Source organism: Pomacea canaliculata, linkage group LG14 (genome assembly GCF_003073045.1).
Source record: "Pomacea canaliculata isolate SZHN2017 linkage group LG14, ASM307304v1, whole genome shotgun sequence".
Taxonomy (NCBI): domain Eukaryota; kingdom Metazoa; phylum Mollusca; class Gastropoda; order Architaenioglossa; family Ampullariidae; genus Pomacea; species Pomacea canaliculata.
Window position 1 is genome coordinate 12,736,155 of NC_037603.1, and position 17,973 is coordinate 12,754,127.

The 17,973-nt window shown below is 40.0% G+C and overlaps 4 protein-coding genes across 7 annotated transcripts in view; 1 reads left to right on the forward strand and 3 right to left on the reverse strand.

Annotated features, from left to right (window-relative positions):
- The window catches only part of LOC112555122 (von Willebrand factor D and EGF domain-containing protein-like), a 70,888-nt gene extending 64,111 nt beyond the window's left edge, over nt 1-6,777 (forward strand). For 3 of the 4 annotated variants that reach the window (XM_025223337.1, XM_025223340.1, XM_025223336.1), the window contains exons 19-23: nt 4,928-5,052; nt 5,391-5,514; nt 5,690-5,898; nt 6,380-6,460; nt 6,655-6,777. In XM_025223337.1, coding sequence (XP_025079122.1) covers nt 4,928-5,052; nt 5,391-5,514; nt 5,690-5,898; nt 6,380-6,460; nt 6,655-6,663 — 548 coding nt within the window. In that variant the 3' untranslated portion in view covers nt 6,664-6,777. Of the gene's footprint in view, nt 1-4,223; nt 4,330-4,471; nt 4,572-4,927; nt 5,053-5,390; nt 5,515-5,689; nt 5,899-6,379; nt 6,461-6,654 lie in introns of all 4 variants that reach the window. The other variant, XM_025223338.1, reaches the window with a different exon arrangement.
- Nucleotides 6,778-6,898: 121 nt separating this feature from the next.
- Nucleotides 6,899-9,051, reverse strand: LOC112555126. Its single transcript, XM_025223343.1, has 3 exons — nt 8,416-9,051; nt 8,038-8,118; nt 6,899-7,514 (listed from the first exon to the last, which is right to left on the reverse strand). Exons 1-3 carry the CDS (start codon nt 8,677-8,679, stop codon nt 7,452-7,454), a joined length of 408 nt encoding a protein of 135 aa, XP_025079128.1. The 5' UTR covers nt 8,680-9,051; the 3' UTR covers nt 6,899-7,451.
- Nucleotides 9,052-9,795: 744 nt separating this feature from the next.
- LOC112555123 (von Willebrand factor D and EGF domain-containing protein-like) lies at nt 9,796-15,517 on the reverse strand. Its single transcript, XM_025223341.1, has 13 exons — nt 15,352-15,517; nt 14,862-14,948; nt 14,372-14,513; nt 13,735-13,946; nt 13,470-13,546; nt 13,117-13,180; nt 12,633-12,839; nt 12,181-12,386; nt 11,901-12,051; nt 11,635-11,746; nt 10,915-11,081; nt 10,485-10,754; nt 9,796-10,118 (listed from the first exon to the last, which is right to left on the reverse strand). Exons 1-12 carry the CDS (start codon nt 15,466-15,468, stop codon nt 10,518-10,520), a joined length of 1,779 nt encoding a protein of 592 aa, XP_025079126.1. The 5' UTR covers nt 15,469-15,517; the 3' UTR covers nt 9,796-10,118; nt 10,485-10,517.
- Nucleotides 15,518-15,766: 249 nt separating this feature from the next.
- On the reverse strand, nt 15,767-17,322 carry LOC112555936 (oncoprotein-induced transcript 3 protein-like). Its single transcript, XM_025224549.1, has 4 exons — nt 17,201-17,322; nt 16,881-17,071; nt 16,197-16,410; nt 15,767-15,914 (listed from the first exon to the last, which is right to left on the reverse strand). Exons 1-4 carry the CDS (start codon nt 17,247-17,249, stop codon nt 15,805-15,807), a joined length of 564 nt encoding a protein of 187 aa, XP_025080334.1. The 5' UTR covers nt 17,250-17,322; the 3' UTR covers nt 15,767-15,804.
- Nucleotides 17,323-17,973: the final 651 nt, after the last annotated feature.

Sequence of the window (17,973 nt, forward strand, 5' to 3'; positions counted from 1 at the left end):
CCCATATTCTGACTCCATTTCCTCTAAAAAAAGCACGAAACCTTCTGTGCTTTAAACCCCTGGATCTGATTTGGTTGATACATTTCACAACGATAGACATCACATTGTCAAACTTCAGGCATTTGCTGCAAAGGGCCTGCTGATGAATAATGCAGTGCAGAGCAATGGCCTCCTCCACACCTTCCTCTTCCAGTTTGTTTGTTTTTTTTTTTGTTTTGTTTTGTTTTGTTGTTTTTTTTGAACAAGTGCCACCAGTCCTCCCTGTCATTGATGGCGCTCCATCAGTTGTTATTCAACAAACCTCCTCAAGGCAAACCGGCATTCTCAATGCATCACACAGCTGGTGAAATATCTCCTGAGCTGTGGTCTGGCCATGCATTGGAATCACTGAGAGCAACTCCTCTATGACTTCAAAAGTTCATCAACACCGCGGACAAAGACTGCGAGTTGGGCAGTGTCGGTGATGTCTGTGGTCTCATCAAGAGCGACTGAGTATACAATATGAAATAATATATATGAAACATTTGCTTTCTCACACAGTTGATCATAAATGTCACTTGACAGGTCAGAAATGCGCTCTGCTACGGTGTTGCAGAAAGGCTGATGTTGCTAAACTGACCTTTCTTTTCTGGACAGACAATACATGCAGCCTGTAATATGCACATTTTTAAAAATTCACCTTCTTTGGATGGCTTTCCTGCTTTAGCAATCATCTCACTAACCACGTAGCTAGCTTCGACTGCTGCGTCATTCTCTTTGGTTGCTTTCTTCAAGAAATTTTGTTGCTTCAGTAGATGTGTTTTAAGATTAGCAACCCGGCTGACTCTCTCATCTCCCTGGTATTTTGCATACTCCTCAGCATGTCTAGTTGTGTAATAACGTTTCAAATTGTATTCTTTGTGCACTGCAACTTTCTATTTGCAAATAAGACACGTTGGGGGCGAGAGAGGAGAAGATATAACAGTATCAAACTCGGGCCGCACTAACATGAAACTTTGATATTGAGGTGGGGGCCGCAAACTTTTGTCCGGCGGGCCGCAGTTGGCCCGCGGGCCGCGAGTTTGAGACCCCTGATCTACACACACCAACCACTTCCTGTCAACCTCTTGCTTCTACCTTTCTGAGGTGTTTCAAGAATTTTTTTTTTTTTGCTGGGGGGCTGACACTCAGCTTCATCACATCTCAGAAATGTTTCTCTGCTTCTGACGGCTATCAATCTCTCTCTTGAAAGATATGTAACACATATAGTACACTAACGTTATTTGGTGTAAATTAGTTTAGAGACGTTTTCTTGGGTCTTTTTTTTTAAAAATTAGTTCATAATTTGTTTATACATAGATACCTATGCCTATGCTTGTGTGCATGAGTGAGTGAGCACGCGTCCTAAGTATGTTTATCTGTTAGACACATAGGTACTCCTCCCAATTGTCAGCAAACATTTTGTGTAATTTTCAAACAGTTTTTAATCTAATCATTAGATTAAAGTTCATGAACAGTTTTCTTGATCTATGACTGTGTTCCTTGAAATATATCCAAAGGAAAATCACAGCAATCTACTACAATAAACAACAGAATAAAGAGAGACCAAGCCAAACATAAAAAGCTAGGAGATAAAAAGTATTTGAATCACCCTCTATTCTGGACAGTTAGCATAGAGTTTGGACAATTACCCTTCGATTTTAACAAGTGCCATACAGCTGCGAGCATAGCATCAGTTGCGTGGTCAAAGTACATGTCCTTGTGTCACCAGTTCATTCAAAACGATAATTTTTTATCCGAAGCACCATTTACTTTCGAGAAAATATAAACAAATTTTCTAAAATTTTAAACATATTCCATGGTTTGTCGACATGTTATTGCTTAGTTTGTCATGTATTTCTGTTCGACAAGAAATGAATCATTCTGGAATGTAACGTTTGACACAGCTGATTTCCTGTTGTCGGCAGCTGTATTTTCCATCCAGTTCTGAGATTAAAATTACCACATTGGGAAAGTTTGGTGGTCATCTCAACCTGGACATCTCTGTTCCTGGTACTGACTACCTCAATGGAAGAGGCTTGTGTGGGACGTTTGATAACAACCCTAACAACGAACTGACCCACCGGTTTGGCTTTGTGGACACAATGCCTGCAGACAGTGTACCAGAGGGTTTCACAGAGTCCTGGAAGTAATCACTAATGTTTTGTTGTTTTCTACGTTCAGATAGTTTTCTTTACATTTTAAAATGTGTTTCCACGTTAAAATACACTAAGATTTCAAGAATTTATACTTAACTTCAAAACATCATTGTAATGTAATTAATGTTTCAGGAACGATGACCGTACAAGCTTGTTCAGGATTGTACCTCCACAAACGGGGGAGTCGTACGTGCCTAAGTACTGCACATGCAATAATGATGGCGCTGGAACTGTGAACTGTGCTTACCAGGTGACATACCAGGACACGTACTACCGGTTAGCTAATATCGTTAGACATTTTTCATTTAATCTTTTCCATGCTGTTAAAATGACCTTTGGTCCAAAAAATATTTGGAATAACGAATATTCACTTTATATTTCTATTATTTTTCCGTTATTCATATTATGGAATAATTATTAACTCATTAAACAATTAATAGACAAATCACCTGCATAATGTTCTTAAATAAAACATACATCCATCATAACTTCTACATTTGTTATCGATCAATGTAATCAGCAAAGCATGAAGTGAAAAAAAAGAATAAATGGCGTATAATACTGATAAAGTAAAAATAATGAAGATCATTTTAAAATATACGTATAGTGCTAAGATAATGAAAATTATGACAAAATCACGAAAACGAAGTTGTCAACTTCTTGTAGCATTCACTGTTCTGTCGTGACAGCAATTTAAATATTTGCATGTGAAGTGTCCTACCTGCACAGACATCACAGCCAACAGTGGTTTTGTAGTAGGTGCATGGGGTGCATGGGTGCCTTACAAAATAATAGATCTGCAAGCACAGCCAACAGTGGTTTTACAGAAGGTGCATGGGTTCACCCACAAAGTAAGAGATCTGCAAGTGGTAAAGCATACGTCGACTCCGATGAAATACACCGTGCTTACGACCCTAACGATTATGCAGGTAAAAGTATTTTTTTTTGTGATTACCATCACCAAACCATAATGATGTTTATCTGTAGTGATAGAGATAATGATGACAGTGACTAATGGTTGAAGAAAAATGGTCAGGAGAAACGAAGTACTTAGAAAAAAGTCAAGATGGGGGTCGATAAAGATGATTAGCTCTGATGTTCCAGATTTCCAACCGCCAAAACTGTCATGGCCGACATCGACTGGCATCAGCGAGAGTCAAGCAGAGAACTACTGCTCCACCGCCTTGAGACAGTCTCAGCTCTGGTCTCACTGTCAGGACAAAACTCAGGAGATTCAAGGGCTGATCGAAAACTGCAAGATCGATATTTTGGTGAATTTTCACAAAATACGAAAAAGACTGTTTAAAATTCAGAAGTTCATTTTACAACGCTCTTTAAAGTTTTAATCTGTATTATATATACACACATTCATATATTGTCTGACGAAATTCAATGTTTGATGACTAATATTTATACCTGTTATTTTAATAGAATGAATTGTAGGAAACTAATAGAATACTTGTTCTGAATTTTATCTTCATTCAGACGATCAGGTAGCTGATAATTATACAGGAACGGAGGCCATCGTGGAAGCTTTCCTGACAATTTGCAAAGTAGAGTTGGCCAAGGACCCGGATAACTACGTCACCACACCCACCGGAGAGAGTGTCGTGAAGCCAGAGATCTCTGACGACGTCTGCAACCCTGTGTGCTACATCAACGGACGATGCAACAGGGGACAATGTGTCTGCAACAGAGGCTTTATCGGCGATAACTGTCAGATAAAAGATGAACCACCTAAACTGCTCGGCATCCGAGGGTGAGGAGTAGAACTAGTTGATTATGATTTTTAAGAAAGGGTTGTAAAGAAAAGCTAGATATAGATTGAGCCATCTTAAAGACTAATACCTATCACTAATATACACAAGACGATTTGCAAGCAATTTAAAGAAATATCAAATAAATAAAATAACACAAAAAACGTCATTGGTAGAAAATAACAACGCCAATCATGTAGTGAGCTTTTTGTTGGACAACAGAACGAAATTTTAGTAAATGAAAAGGTAACATGCATTACTACAACAGGTTTTTATTGCTTTGTATAAGGTCCAACTTGTGTGACTTTAATGAACGGCCATGCAAACAAGTCTTTATCAACGCTGAAAATATTCAGAATAAGGAGACAATGGCATGTAGAATTCAAGAAATTCTGGTAAGGATTTGCAGATTTTTAAAGCTAATTAGAATTTTCACTAGTAATATTAAAATTTACTTGGTAATAATATAATATATGAAGATATTATTAGCTTAATAATAATAATAATAATTCATACATGGTTTTGTTATATTTCTAGGACGATGGATCAGTTTCCGAAAGGGCTTCTATGAAAGAAGCTGTTTTCCTGACTCTTAACAAACTCGGCTGCTTCTTGCCTGATGCTGGCATAAAAACGGGTAAGTAACTCTCAACCGCCTTTTATTTAGTCTCCTGATGAATGGTTTCTGCATGTCTTGTAACACGTACGCAAGCCCCACAGTCTTGGAGCTGCGTGTGGGTCGCCCTGTCTCTATGGGCGAAAATGGGAATGAAAATACGAAACACCTGGGCTTTCAAAACCACTTTACTGTCGCAGAAAATGTTAAGTAAAAAAGAAGAGGGTTATGCTGCCTCGGTTTTTATTGGACACTCTGACATGTGTTGTCTTCACTGACGGCACTAAGAGATGTTGGAGGTACTCTTACTGCTGTTGTTGGACTAAGGAAGTAAGGGTGGAAGTTAAAAATCAATTATCAGAAGTTTTTATTTTCAGAGAAGTCAATCAAACGGTTTTACATTACGGCAACCATCGATGGCCATCGTTATAGCAACCCAGTGAATATGACTGTGTACGACTCGTCCTGTCAGAACTGCACACAGGAGGGATGCTGGAGACTGGTAGGTTTATCTCCCCTTATTTTGTTTCTTCTAAATAATATACATACGCAGCATCTGGAGTCTGCCTGCATTTGCTCTTCACTTTTACATATTTTCAGCTTCTGATTATACACCATCGACTCCTAAGCGTATACTTACTTTTTCTTCGTCACAATTATTCCCAGTTTTTGCTCCACTCTCATTTATTTATTTCATGTTCATCAACAATTGTCTTCGTAGCCATGGCTTTCATAGTTAAAAAAAATAGTAAAGCTTACCCCCATCTCGCGTTTTTATTATTAAAGTTTCTCGACTGTAGTCGATTCTAAATGATCGCTTCTGGCAACTTTTGTCTACAGCCAAGCACGTGTCTGATCAACAACTTGTGTTTCCAAGATGGAGAACTCAATTCGAAGGATAACTCGCAGATATGTACCGTTACGGTCAGCACGACGGAGTGGTCTCCTGTACCTACAGTTCGATGTGAGGATGACATTTCGACGATGTGTGTGTGCGAGTGTTTTTGAAGAGTGCTGTATCACAATATTCAAACTGTCACTCTAAATAAGTGTACATCGCGTTGAATTTCCTCCAAGGTGAACAAGTCTAATGAACGAAAGTTGATTAAGACATACACCTGGCCTGATGTTGTTTACAGCAGACTACCCGGTCATCATGTCCGTGAACGTGACCAGGTCAGAGGACAACACCCAGTTAAGATGTGAGGTCAACGCTGATGCCTCAAAGCCCACAGCCAGCTTCCGGATGGCCTGGGGTGTCGATGGCGACTGGCTTCGAGAGTTGGTCATCCCCAGTGGACATCTGGAGGCTGCCATCAGCATGTCGGACGTTAGTCACGCTCATCAGGTCTGTTCGAAATGCTGCGTGCCTTCCTGTCTGATTATAGCTTATTCTTTTTCTTACGATTATCTGTTCGTCTTCCTGACTGTATATCTATGTTGATGTTTTACCTTTGCAATGAATCGTTCAGCTTATCGCAATTCTTAGCAAGATTGATCTCATATTGTTACATTTCAATGACTCGTAGGTATGTATATACTAGGATATAATAAATGAGAATGAACGGATTTATTTAATGTTTGTATTGGCAGACTGATCGGCTGATTGAGTTAGCTGCTATAGGTGTATTTGTATGTGTGTATGTGACATTTCTGGAGGAGTGAATAGCCGAGTTGTTTATTAACTTTCATTTTTAAATGATTAATTCTGTCTACGTAAGCGCATTGAACCCGATATATGGTAGGGAAATGCATTTTATAAATGCACTGTTCTTATTATTATCAGTAGCACATTTGACATGTCACAATATGTATGCTAATATCCACAGGTGGCATGTCGTGTACGTTCAGTTTTCACTGACACCAACATTTTCAGTCCCTACACCTACAGCAACATTCTTTCTATGGGGGTGAGTTTCCAATCTTAAAATGTTTTGTTATTTTTAATTACATTTTCCCCTCCCACGTTTGTACTTGTTTGTGTGTGTGTGTGTGTGTGCGTGTGTGTGTGTGAGTGAGTGAGTGTGTGAGAGAGTGCGCTTGAGAGAGAGATTGCGCCGTGAGTGACAAGGCTCTGACTACTCTTTCTGTTTTTTTTCGTCAGGGACGCTGAAACCAGAAGAAAAGCTGACAAAGAATAAAGTTACTAAAGTTTGATAACAGTAACTTAGAAATATTGGAATGGAAGTACCCACTACATTAGCAATAAGGTGAATGTTTTTATTTATATTACTTTGTTTCTGTGTACGTAATTCTTGCATGTTTCACACTCATATTTGCTCTGCTGGGGAACAGGTAAGCGACACATACACACTCACATATAAATATCTCCTCTCCCACACACACACACACACACACACACACACAAAGTGTTCACTTGTACCAAGCAAACTGGAAAAATACATCTTTACATCCCACTTTGTTATTTGTCTCTATTTCACTCTGTTTACCCTAGACAGGTGACAGTACCATCCCCTGCTTAGGGGAGTAAGATACCCGACACACTTCCCCGGCATTAACTGTGATCTCTCCCCGACTCACTCACACAAGCACATACATATCAATCAACAAACCATCGAAGGTAGAAAAGAACTACATCCAAACATCCAATGGCAGGGACAGCGGAAAACACACATTCAATCAAAGTACAGGTGGAAGACAATACCTGAAGACACGAGTCGCATCTAAGCACGCACCCAGACACAAGAGAACAAAGAGAATGCGAAGTTTCAGAACATGCTTTTCGACTTTATTATAAAAGTACATGATTCTCTTAACAACTATCACTAAATTCTTTGGACACGAACTGTATAAATTATTTTACTTAATGAGTTCATGGTAAACAGTCTGACACTTTATCAGTCCCTGTGAACGACCTAAAAACTGTCTTTCATGATGGTCTCAAGTTCTTGCACGAGACACTTCATTAGCAGATTTAGCCAACATCAGCAGTCTGAAAAGATGCTTATATAAATGTATTTTATAACACACACACATATATATATATCTATAAAACATGAATCAGCAAAGTGAAGGTGTTTGTACTCTATGCAAAATCCACACCGTTTGCTTCAAATTTTGAAGAACTTTTTTTTTACCTACAAAAGGCTTATGTTTGGCTCATGTATTTTCTTCAGAGCTTTATTATTGTAGTTTTAGCTTATTGGTTGCCCCAGACCTACGGAAAGAAAGCTACCCTCAACGCTGAGTAGATGATGGCAAGATTTCATGTGCAAGAGTTCACTGGACAATACAGGGTGTGGTACTGTCGGGTAACTAAGGTATGTCACTATTTTATCAGACTGACACTAGGAATATCGATTACTGAATCCAGTATATTTGACTCCATCTTGGAAAGTGGTTGAAGAAAGAAAAGAGGGTTGACCACGACAGAATGAACGAAAATAGGAAGCAAAGAAAGAAAAAGTGGAGGAATGGAAAGAAGCTGTGAGACAAAAACGAGTTCTGCTCGTTCTGTGACACTCACCTGAAGGGAGATAACATTGCTGATAATGAAAGGACTAAAGATGTTATGATCAGTGAAGTAAGACCGCGCACGGCACGCCACCTGTCGGTTCAAAAAAGACAAAACACGAGTTCAGTCTCCACTGAATAATCCAGATGTAGGAAACAAACTTAAAACTAACTTATACACAATTTTTAAAACATGTAAATTACTAATCTGTGGTCAGCTAAACGACAATAATTAACAGAACAATATTGCACAAAATAAGGAGGATTAATTTCTTTGAACAATTATTTGGTTTAAATCTTTTTTTACAGCAAGGTCGGTCCTCCAGCGAACTTGTACTGTTTATGGACAAATAGAAATATTCGTACCTACATAGATAAAACAGAAACTTACCTGGACACCATTAGGTAGATCTGACACAGTGACACTGGCTGTCAGGTGACCTGAATCCACCTCCTGTTCCTCCCTCCACAGCCCGTCAACGCCCCAACTTAGTCGGTACCTGGCTGTTGGCGCCGTGACCTGCGAGTTGATGTCGCAGACCAGCAGCGTGTGGTTGCTAGGCGACCTGCTGAGGCTGACAGCCGTTATGACCGGAAAGTCAGCTGCGGAAGCAAAACATAGGGAATAAGGGTACATTGTCATCGGCATCGGCATTGGACACTACCCACCTCTGAGAACATTTCCTTTGTCTCGGAAAAGGTACAGGGACGGTTCAAAGTTGAGAACGAGGCTATGATAAATTAAAAAGACTGAATCAACGTTCATTCGCTCAACCACGTTATTACAGTTAACAGTAAACAGGTATAAGAATCACAGATAAATTATTTGTAATGGTAGAGACATATGGATCAACAGCCAATCATCTTTGACCAGCGACAACCATGCTCCTCCCCCAATTCCTGTGCCTACCCGAGACAGGTGACAATGCAGTCCACTGTGTGGTGGAGTCGGACACCCGACAGACTTCACTGGCGTTGGATGGGTTGTGTTCACCTTCCTCATAGCACAGACTGTTTATAAGACAGGCTGTGGTCTGAAAGACAAACACTAGCGAGTAATTAAATTGATTATTGGTACTAAGTACTGAATCACTTCCATTTTAAATAAAAATGCAGTTATTCTGTATATATGGCTGCATTATATCTAAACGGGTGGCTTTGAAGCTTAATACTATTTGTGTTGTGGTGAAGGACTGTGTTTTAAGGTAATTAGGAACAGCCTGGGGTTTCAGGGTGATTAGAAATTATTTCTGTAAATGAGAAACCTGAAAGAATGAATGGTGTACTTACTTTATGATAGCAGGACGTCCCGTCGCATGTCCGACATCTACCATCATACACCGTTATATTTAACTGGTTACCATAGAGACTGCCATCATTTGTTGCGGAAATAATGTAGTGTTTCACGGATTTATCTGTCACAAGGATCTCCATGCAGTATAGAATGGAAAATCTCTCTTTCTGTCTCTCTGTCTCTCTCTCCCTCTCTCTCTCTCGCACACACAAACAGACACGCATGGACAAACTGACATACAAGTATCTGTTATGAGAATGTTCATTCATTCTTCCATGATACTGGTCCTCATATATGATCAGACAATCTTGCATGGTGGGTAACATTTTACAAAGCACAGATCAGTCATCATACCTGATTTTACACGTGCGTCTGGTAGATTACACGCCAGTCTACCGGCAGAAAGGAAGTCACCGTCGTCTACAGACATGTCAGGTAAAAGAGACCCATCTGTCTGTAAACGGAGATGAAAAGAGTATTGTCTTAATGTTCGACTGTTGAATCAAATTAACTGGAGTACAAAAAGGATGGAAAAATCCAAATTGTAGAAGGACATTGTAGACAAAGTTTTTGTGTGTGTGTCATGACACTGACATGACCCAAATGTTTGCCAATCATATCATTTACATTTCATGGTAGCGTGGACTTGTTATGTCACTGACATAAGCACGGAGCTGTCATGACAAGCACTCACCAGGACTTCCTGTACCCTACACTTCAGTTGGTCCGTGAGGGCGATGTTAGTGACGTCAATGAAGACCTTCCGACATGGCCGCTCATTGACGTCACAAGCGTTGGAGCTACAAAGAAATATTATAACGGTTTGTAGATAACGTCTGATAAAATGACAATGTCGGGGAACATTCTGATCACCTTCTGTATCTTTGATACGATAACAGAGTTTCGAGCTGGAATTTACACCTTGAGCTGACAAGTTCTTGCGATCATGTCATACATATATATATGTGTGTGCTATGTCTCTATGTTTGAAAACTGTACACATCCTCGATCAACAGAGTCAGGGGTGTCTTCAGATTTGGGTTCTGAGATAATAATTTGTATCCAAGAGAAGCAGACGGGTTAATAGTGTTAATAAATCAGTGATGGAGAAACAGGACTGATGACATTCATTGCTTCAGTCGCATTAACACACACGCTGCACTAACTTTCGGATTCTGGAAAGTTGCGGTCCCTGGCCTTCAAGAAGGTGACAGTTGTCTCCCGTGTAGCCAGTGTTGCAGACGCAGTGCCCCCATGTTGCAGGTTCCATGCCGGAGACAGGTGGCGCCACAGAGGTCGGCGGAAAGTTCCGCCTTCATGACGATTTCTCCTGTGGAGGAAGTGACGTAGTTGTCCGGATCCTTGCTGAGCTCTGTTTGACATTCCTCGCTGAACGAGGCCGTGGCAGACTCGACTAGGTCATAGGTGTCGCCAAACTGGTGTCACGTGCGTAACACACACACACACACACACACACACACACACACAATATTACAAGCAGTTACAATATAGGTTTACTTTATATTATCACTACAACAACTTTCATAATCATATTTATTGTCGTCGTCATTGTTATTATCATCATTATCATCTCACCAAAATATCAGCAACACAGTCTTGCTGATAGCTGTCGACTATCTTCTGAATACTCTGACAGTGAGTCCACAGCTGTGAGCTACGCAGACCTTCCTGACATTTGACCCTTGACTGTTCTTCCGTCAGGTTGCTGGATGTCGGCCATGTTGGATTTGCAGGCTGAAAGTCTATAACACAAAATCACCTTCACTACCCGTGGAGTTCGGGAATATGAAATAAGTAAACAACGATATTCCAAACATATAATAAAGGATTTTCTAGTGTAAACTTGACTGGCAAATGATGAACATCATGAAACGAATTGCATGACAATCTCCTTGACAGTATTGACAGTCTTGTTATAAATAAAATCTGAACTCGTTATCCCACCGCCAGTTTTTTTTTCTACTTTAATCACAATTTGTTGCAAAATGAATTTTCCCCAATGTTATCCCAAGTTAAGATCAGTAGCCCTCTTTATTTACCACCCATACCTGTAATTTATCTTTGTAGCAAACGGATTTTCCTCAAAGTTACCCCCAGTTATGGATCGCATACCCTCGTCTCGTAATTATCGTCAGTTGATCAGCATTTGATTTTAAACGGCTGGTGGTGAGAAAGGTAGTCGGGGCTTTATTGATAAATATTGTCTTTCTATGTATTGATATACTTTTTGGGTAGGACCAAAAAATTGCAAACCCCGAAGATAACCATTCACAGCTTGAGAGAAGCCATCCTGACCTGTGAAATTGTCGGGTTCGAACCTGGCATCCTGTTCATCGAGGTCAGTGGCATTGAGAGCACCTCCCGCAACAACTGTTAGTCTGTCGGTAATGTCGGGGCAGTTTGGACACTGAACATAGATCATCATCATCATACTCATCATCATCAGCATCATCAATCATCATCATCCATCATCCATCATCATCAAGAAGAAAGTTCCTGATCCTCATTATTTTCTCTAGTTTTTGGTAGAAGAGTTTGAAGAAAGAAGAGCAATCGCATACATTGAAGGCAGCGCTGGACACATGTCGCCTGCTGGTGCAGTTGCTTCTCGTCACATCACCACTTCCGGTATCGCAAGAACAATATTTGGTCGCATCGGGCTCGATTACTTTTGGTGGGAGAGATTTGAACAGACTTTGCGTTTTGTTGTTTCTGAAACATACGAACCCAGAAATCATTCGAGTATGACCCTTTCAGTAATAAAAAAGCGAAAATGTGATAACAGTTAAAGTGTCGGGAAAAGCATGGCGTTCCATCGTTAGACTGTTTTGTGTTGCTGACCTCCAAGACTCGGTGAAGTTGATGGGAAGAAGGCTGCTGCTGTCCACGTAGCCGTTGCGGTGCGTGAACTCGTTCAGCGGGTCGCCGTCAAAGGTGCCGCACACACCTCGACCTTTACCTTCGTCCACAGGTGAGGCCAGCAGGTGTACGTTCAGCCCCCACCTTCGAGCGTCGACACTGATTCCAGTTCCTGACGGCAGGTTCACCTGTGTATCAATCACAGAAACCACAAATGTATTGAACCATTGCCGTGTACAACAGGGTCACCTGTCTCACCTAGCAAATATCCGTTTTGATGTACTTCAAGAAAAGTAAAAGCTGTTCAGTATGTATCCCGCTTTGTAGAAATAGCTGTGGGTGTAGTTACAAATGAAAACCACGAAATGGTGTCCCAATACGTAAGACTATACATACATATATATATATTTCCTCATTCATACATATATACATACAACGATTTTACTCCCATCTGAAGATCGCAGTATGACTGTTCCATCTCTCAGAGGTTGCGAGTACACCGTGACTAGTGGTGACGTGTGAGGACTTCCGTAGGGCTGATCGCACTGGTCAATACGAATGATCTCATTGAGTTCTCTGATGGCGATTCCACATACGCACGTGACATTTCCGCCATTGCAAGGCCACGTGCGAGCCTGGATCTGTAAAAAAAAGGACGAACTCAACAGAAGATGTCCAGTTGGTGGTCGGTCACTAGCCTGTGTTATAAGCGACACCGTGTTTTGAGTTTTATTATCTCGATTTGCTTCGAAAGAGTGTGAGAGAGAGAGAGAGACAGAGACAGAGACAGAGACAGAGACAGGATAAAAAAGGTGAAAAAGCCTATTAGCTTGAATACTAAGATAACATCATTGGTATGTAATTTGATTTTTCACTTACAACATCCTTACAATAGAGATAAATCATTGTTGTGCTTACCTCAAAGGCTCTGCTCGGATTTTCATACATTGTGTAGTCACCAACATTATACAGGTTAAAAGACCTGGAAAATAGCAATTAATAATTTTGCTCTTATATTTTATCAGTACTCAAAAGAATCAATTAGTTATTCTTTGGTGATTCTCGCTTTTAAAAGGAAATAGAGCTATAGTACAACTTTATTTAGCCGAAAGGGAAATTAAAGATAGTTCAGATGAATACATTTTAATGATAAAGAAAAGGATGTAGAGGGAAATAAAGTTGTCTTTCAGGAAACATCCTCGTCAATATTAGACTTGTCAGTGCTGGTCAACAAAAACAGAACCCAGATTCATAACAAACCGGTCACTCACAGGGACGACTCGAAGCCATGAACGTGTGAGTCTCCTGTCCACGAGCAGGATGGTATCTCTACATCCCGCACAGTGATCTACATCGAACAAAAGAAGAAGAGAGAGACAAAACAGTAAGGAACTGGCAAAAAAAAAACCAACAAAAAACAAAAAAACAAAAACAACAACAACTAATTTACATATCTTTCCTCTATCTCGAACTTGTAAAAAAAATCTTTTGGCCCCTTCGAGTCATTATGCACTGTGCTGTGATTGTAACACTTACATTGGTGGTAAGAGCTCTGTAGCCCTCAAACACTAACGGATTCAGGTCTCCATCTTCTGCCTGGATCACCTGGAAGCTCAACAGAAGCTCAACATCTCCATCATCAATGAGATCCCTGACTGCCATCAGCGGGATGTTGACAGAAGCTGAGTCAGACACGTTTTCCCTGGCGCACAGCTTGTATTCACAGTCACCAGCCGTCACCAGATTCTCTGATAACAAGCAAACCGAAGCCAGTCTTTGGTGGATGATAACACTATTTCTACCAAACCATGAGTTTCTAGGAGTTATCTTGATTAGAAAACGGTTATTTTGAGCGAATGTGAAGATGTAATAATTCTCCAAGATACCGATAATAAAGTTTTTGTCTCTGAAACAAGTCTGATAATTTTACAATCATCTGTGTCATCCACACAAGTTAGCAATTTTGAGGCTTGAAGTCTACCACAGAATTGAAATAAATAAATCTGATTTGTCAGGCCACCGTGATTCAGATATACTCAGACTTACTTCCATACTTTCATGTAGTGGTAGAGTGAACACTTTCCTGGTAGAGCAAAGAAAAATGTGTTTGCGAGAACTTGTTCAATAGTGTTTAGAAGCTAGTAACAAAATTGAGTGTAAGTCTATTGCTTACGTCGAGAACCTTCCACGTCCAGCCTCAAGGAGAGACAACACCCTCCGTCTCGAGGGCTGCTACACAAAATCGGAATGGTGGACGTGAGAAGGACATTGCGAAGTTCTTCTTTCTCGCTGATTTCCAAGCGAGAAGGTTCTGTCTGTTTTATGGAAGTGAAGATTAAAACAAATAAGACAAAAGCGCGTTTAAAAGATGAGTTAAGTTACATTTCGAAAACTGGAATATGGTTTTCTATATCAGCCCTGTTCTCTGTTAGTATGGACAAGAGAGACAACAAACAGATAAACATCTTTGAATCTGGTCACTGTGTTATAAAGAATCATGCAAATGGTTATACAGCCAGTAAATATTATTGTGAATATAAAACATAATGTTCTTACATAAAATTATTTTAATATCATCCAACTATCAGCATGATGTCTATAATTTTAATTATAAGTATTGCATGCAGTCAAGTGCTTCTACCATAGTCATAGCAATTGTCTACCTGCAGTCCCACCCAGTAGGTGTTACTTGACAGCCATGGGCTTGCATATTGGCTCCCACGGTAGTTGGACCGCACTTTGCATCCGATCTGACACCAGTTTAGAAAAAGCTTGCTTTTTATTTTAAAATATATTTTTCAGGTATGATCATTGACGTTTAGAACACTTAAGTAAATTACATTAAAAACTAAAATTCATCTGTTAATTGAATAATCATTGTGCTATTTTGGGAAATATTTATAGAACATAACATAGAAAGAAAACATCAAAAACATAAAAAGAAAAGTGGTTTTAGTCCCGGCAGTTTAGACAAACAGAGGGATGCAGGATTTTTAATTGTTCCAAACTCTTGCCTAGAAGGAAGGATGAGCACGTCACTGTAATTTTTGTCAGTAAAGTATACGTTTTTGTTAACCAGAATTTTGATCAGCACTTTCTAATTTATTTATTTCTCCTTAAATACACACACACACACACTGACTACAGACTTACAGTTGAGCCCAAGTGAGCTTTCAGAAAGGAGCCATCCAGGTAGGCTACTCGATCAGGGTCTAGGAAGAGCTTTTTCCAGGTGTTGTTGCCGTTGACTGTCCACAGCACTTCAATCATGTTATCCGGGTCTTGGGTGAGGTCAAAGTGACACGAGAACCAGAAGGAACTGTTGCGGACTGCTGGTCCTCGTAAAATTGGGTTGGAAGCAAACTTTGGAAACAGTCCTCAAAAAAAGAACACAGGCTGTTTGTGGGGAGTATGCAAGCCTCCTTCTACATTTGAATGTGTCATTTGTTCCTTTACTAAACTTACCTTGATCGTCTCCTGTTTAACGGTTACAATGGTAGTGCTGACATCGGAGAGGAAGAAAGAAGAGGAATAAAGGCATTGGCTTCGCATTAAAAATAGTTGATCATTATGTTAGCCATGATGCAATAATCAAGTGTTCAGTTTTCAATAAGCTAATACAAAAAAATGTATATGTTTATGTTGATGCTGACCTTCCTTGCAAGGTGGCATACCATCAAGACTCCACTGGTCCTGAGTACACACATCCTTATCCCCTGCGAACAATTTAAGAATTTGAATATTTACAAAATTAACGCTCACACACACACACATCCCTAGACTCAAACAGCAGACTTTCCTTCTAAACACACAAACACAAAGAATCAACAACACAAAGAAGACAACAGACAATTATTACAAAACATGACAGAAAAATGTCAAGGTAAAAATGATACAACATAATAAACGGATAGGACACACTTGTCTGATGAAGTAGGAGAGAGTTCAAAGGTGAAAAGTCAGAGTTACAGGTCATAGCTTTAGACAGGTAAACACACCACCGCAGTAACTGATGGGACAACTATCAGTGGGACTCAGGTGGTAGACATAAAAGGAGCCGCAGTTCTTGATTTCTATGTCAATCTCGATGTCACAGCAGGGGCCATACAGCGGGCGGTCGGACCCATAGTTGGCACAGGACGTCCTCTGCACGATGCCCTCGGTGACATCGGGGTGGGTACCGTTTATCCACACAGGAGCCTGTGTTCCACACTGATAAAATATATTTTTTGTGAACATAAATTGTAAATGGTAGATATTTCACAGCAAATAAGCAGTTGGTTCTAAGAAATTTCAAATAACTACAAAAAAATGCAAAAGCATAAAATAAAATTAAAATATTAGATGGTACATAGAAGTTACAATGCATGTGGATGGAATGATGGATATACAATTATCCTATTTCCACTGAGAGGCGAATGAGTAAAGTATCCTGCTTGCCAAAGACTCCTACCTACAAACTTCCAACCGCAGTTTTACTATTCACTTTCAGTTATATCTGGACATGTATAGTTGATATAATACTTTACATGATGTAATAGTAAGTTGAAAAAAAATATTAATTACAACTTTATATGAAAATATGACCATTGTGACATCTAGAGTAGTTCTGGAAAATAAGACCAGAGTTATCTATCTCTTCTGTTTGATGACATTATCTATGTATAAACTTTGATAATCACGTGTGTCCGGGGTATGCAGGTTTCCGGCATCATGTCGCCAGCCGGACCTGTGAAACGGTACCAGGCTCTGGTCAAAGAGACATCACATTCGGGTATCTTGGGGTAGCTGAACATGTATTTCACACTGCGATAGGCATCGTTCAGCTCCTGATAGTTGCCGGCCTGGCAGGGGTCCTGCGCCGCTCCTAGTGCTGTCAGGTGCACAGGTAAACATACATAATACATAGACAATTTTACAGACAAAACCTACAGAAAACTGTGAGCAGCAAGAAAGTAGTTATCTGCTTCTGAACATTTGTGTTTATTGACTACTCACGTACCCATGCAGATCACCATGGTGACACAGACTCCAACCCGAGGAAACCACATTTCAGGGGACTCCAGCTACATTTGGTAGTAAACTTATCTTGAGGTGAGTTCTGAGGATGTTTATCGGCTGTTATGTAAGAAAACCTGTGTATGAGGGGCGTTTCCATCAGAAAGCTATTAATAGCAAATCGTTTCGATAACCAAGAGTTAAAGATAAGACATCGGGGCTCCTGTTACTGCCTGATGACAGCTATCATGGTTTGAAGGTTTGACCTTCTGATTTTGATTTTTCTTGGCACAGTAAGGAAAATTTCTTAAAGAAACAGGTGAAGTACATCTGTCTCCGGAAAAAAGAGGAAGAACGAAGAATAAGAGATGGGTAGAGAAAGACAGAGACGAAAGGAAGAAAGAGACAAAAGTAAATGCAAGGAAAAGACAGTAGAGGCAAAGAAAGAAGCAAAAAAGGGAAGAAAGGGACAGAGAAAGAGGTTTAGAAAAGATAGGACAGAAACAGTAAGGGATAGAGAGAAAGAAAAGAGTGAGAGAGCAGAAGACAAGTGAACAGATTTAAGGAGAAAAAAAAATAGACAGACTGGAGAGAAAGGTTTCTGGAATGACACATGGTTGGTGATAAAGATTGTTTTGTAATTTGGAAACTAAAATATCCGTGTATGTATTTGTAGATGTCTATGTATATTCCAGTTTGTGCCCTCGAATCTTGGATGAAGACAAGCGCGTATTGTTTTCACTCTCACATCCATTTATCTCAACAAGCCCAGAGCGA

Coding starts and splice junctions, on each gene's coding strand:
- LOC112555126 (XM_025223343.1), bottom strand. CDS start 8,679: ATGCCGATGCCGATGACAATGTACCCTTATTCCCTATGTTTTGCTTCC. Junction 8,119..8,415: donor ATCTACCTAATGGTGTCCAG/GTAAGTTTCTGT, acceptor TTGAACCGACAG/GTGGCGTGCCGTGCGCGGTC. Junction 7,515..8,037: donor GCAATGTTATCTCCCTTCAG/GTGAGTGTCACA, acceptor CATTTATATAAG/CATCTTTTCAGACTGCTGAT.
- LOC112555936 (XM_025224549.1), bottom strand. CDS start 17,249: ATGTGGTTTCCTCGGGTTGGAGTCTGTGTCACCATGGTGATCTGCATG. Junction 17,072..17,200: donor CACCATGGTGATCTGCATGG/GTACGTGAGTAG, acceptor TGCACCTGACAG/CACTAGGAGCGGCGCAGGAC. Junction 15,915..16,196: donor TCCCATCAGTTACTGCGGTG/GTGTGTTTACCT, acceptor AATTGTTCGCAG/GGGATAAGGATGTGTGTACT.
- LOC112555123 (XM_025223341.1), bottom strand. CDS start 15,468: ATGATTGAAGTGCTGTGGACAGTCAACGGCAACAACACCTGGAAAAAG. Junction 13,181..13,469: donor CATGGCTTCGAGTCGTCCCT/GTGAGTGACCGG, acceptor GCTATTTTCCAG/GTCTTTTAACCTGTATAATG. Junction 12,840..13,116: donor ATCCGAGCAGAGCCTTTGAG/GTAAGCACAACA, acceptor TTTTTTTTACAG/ATCCAGGCTCGCACGTGGCC.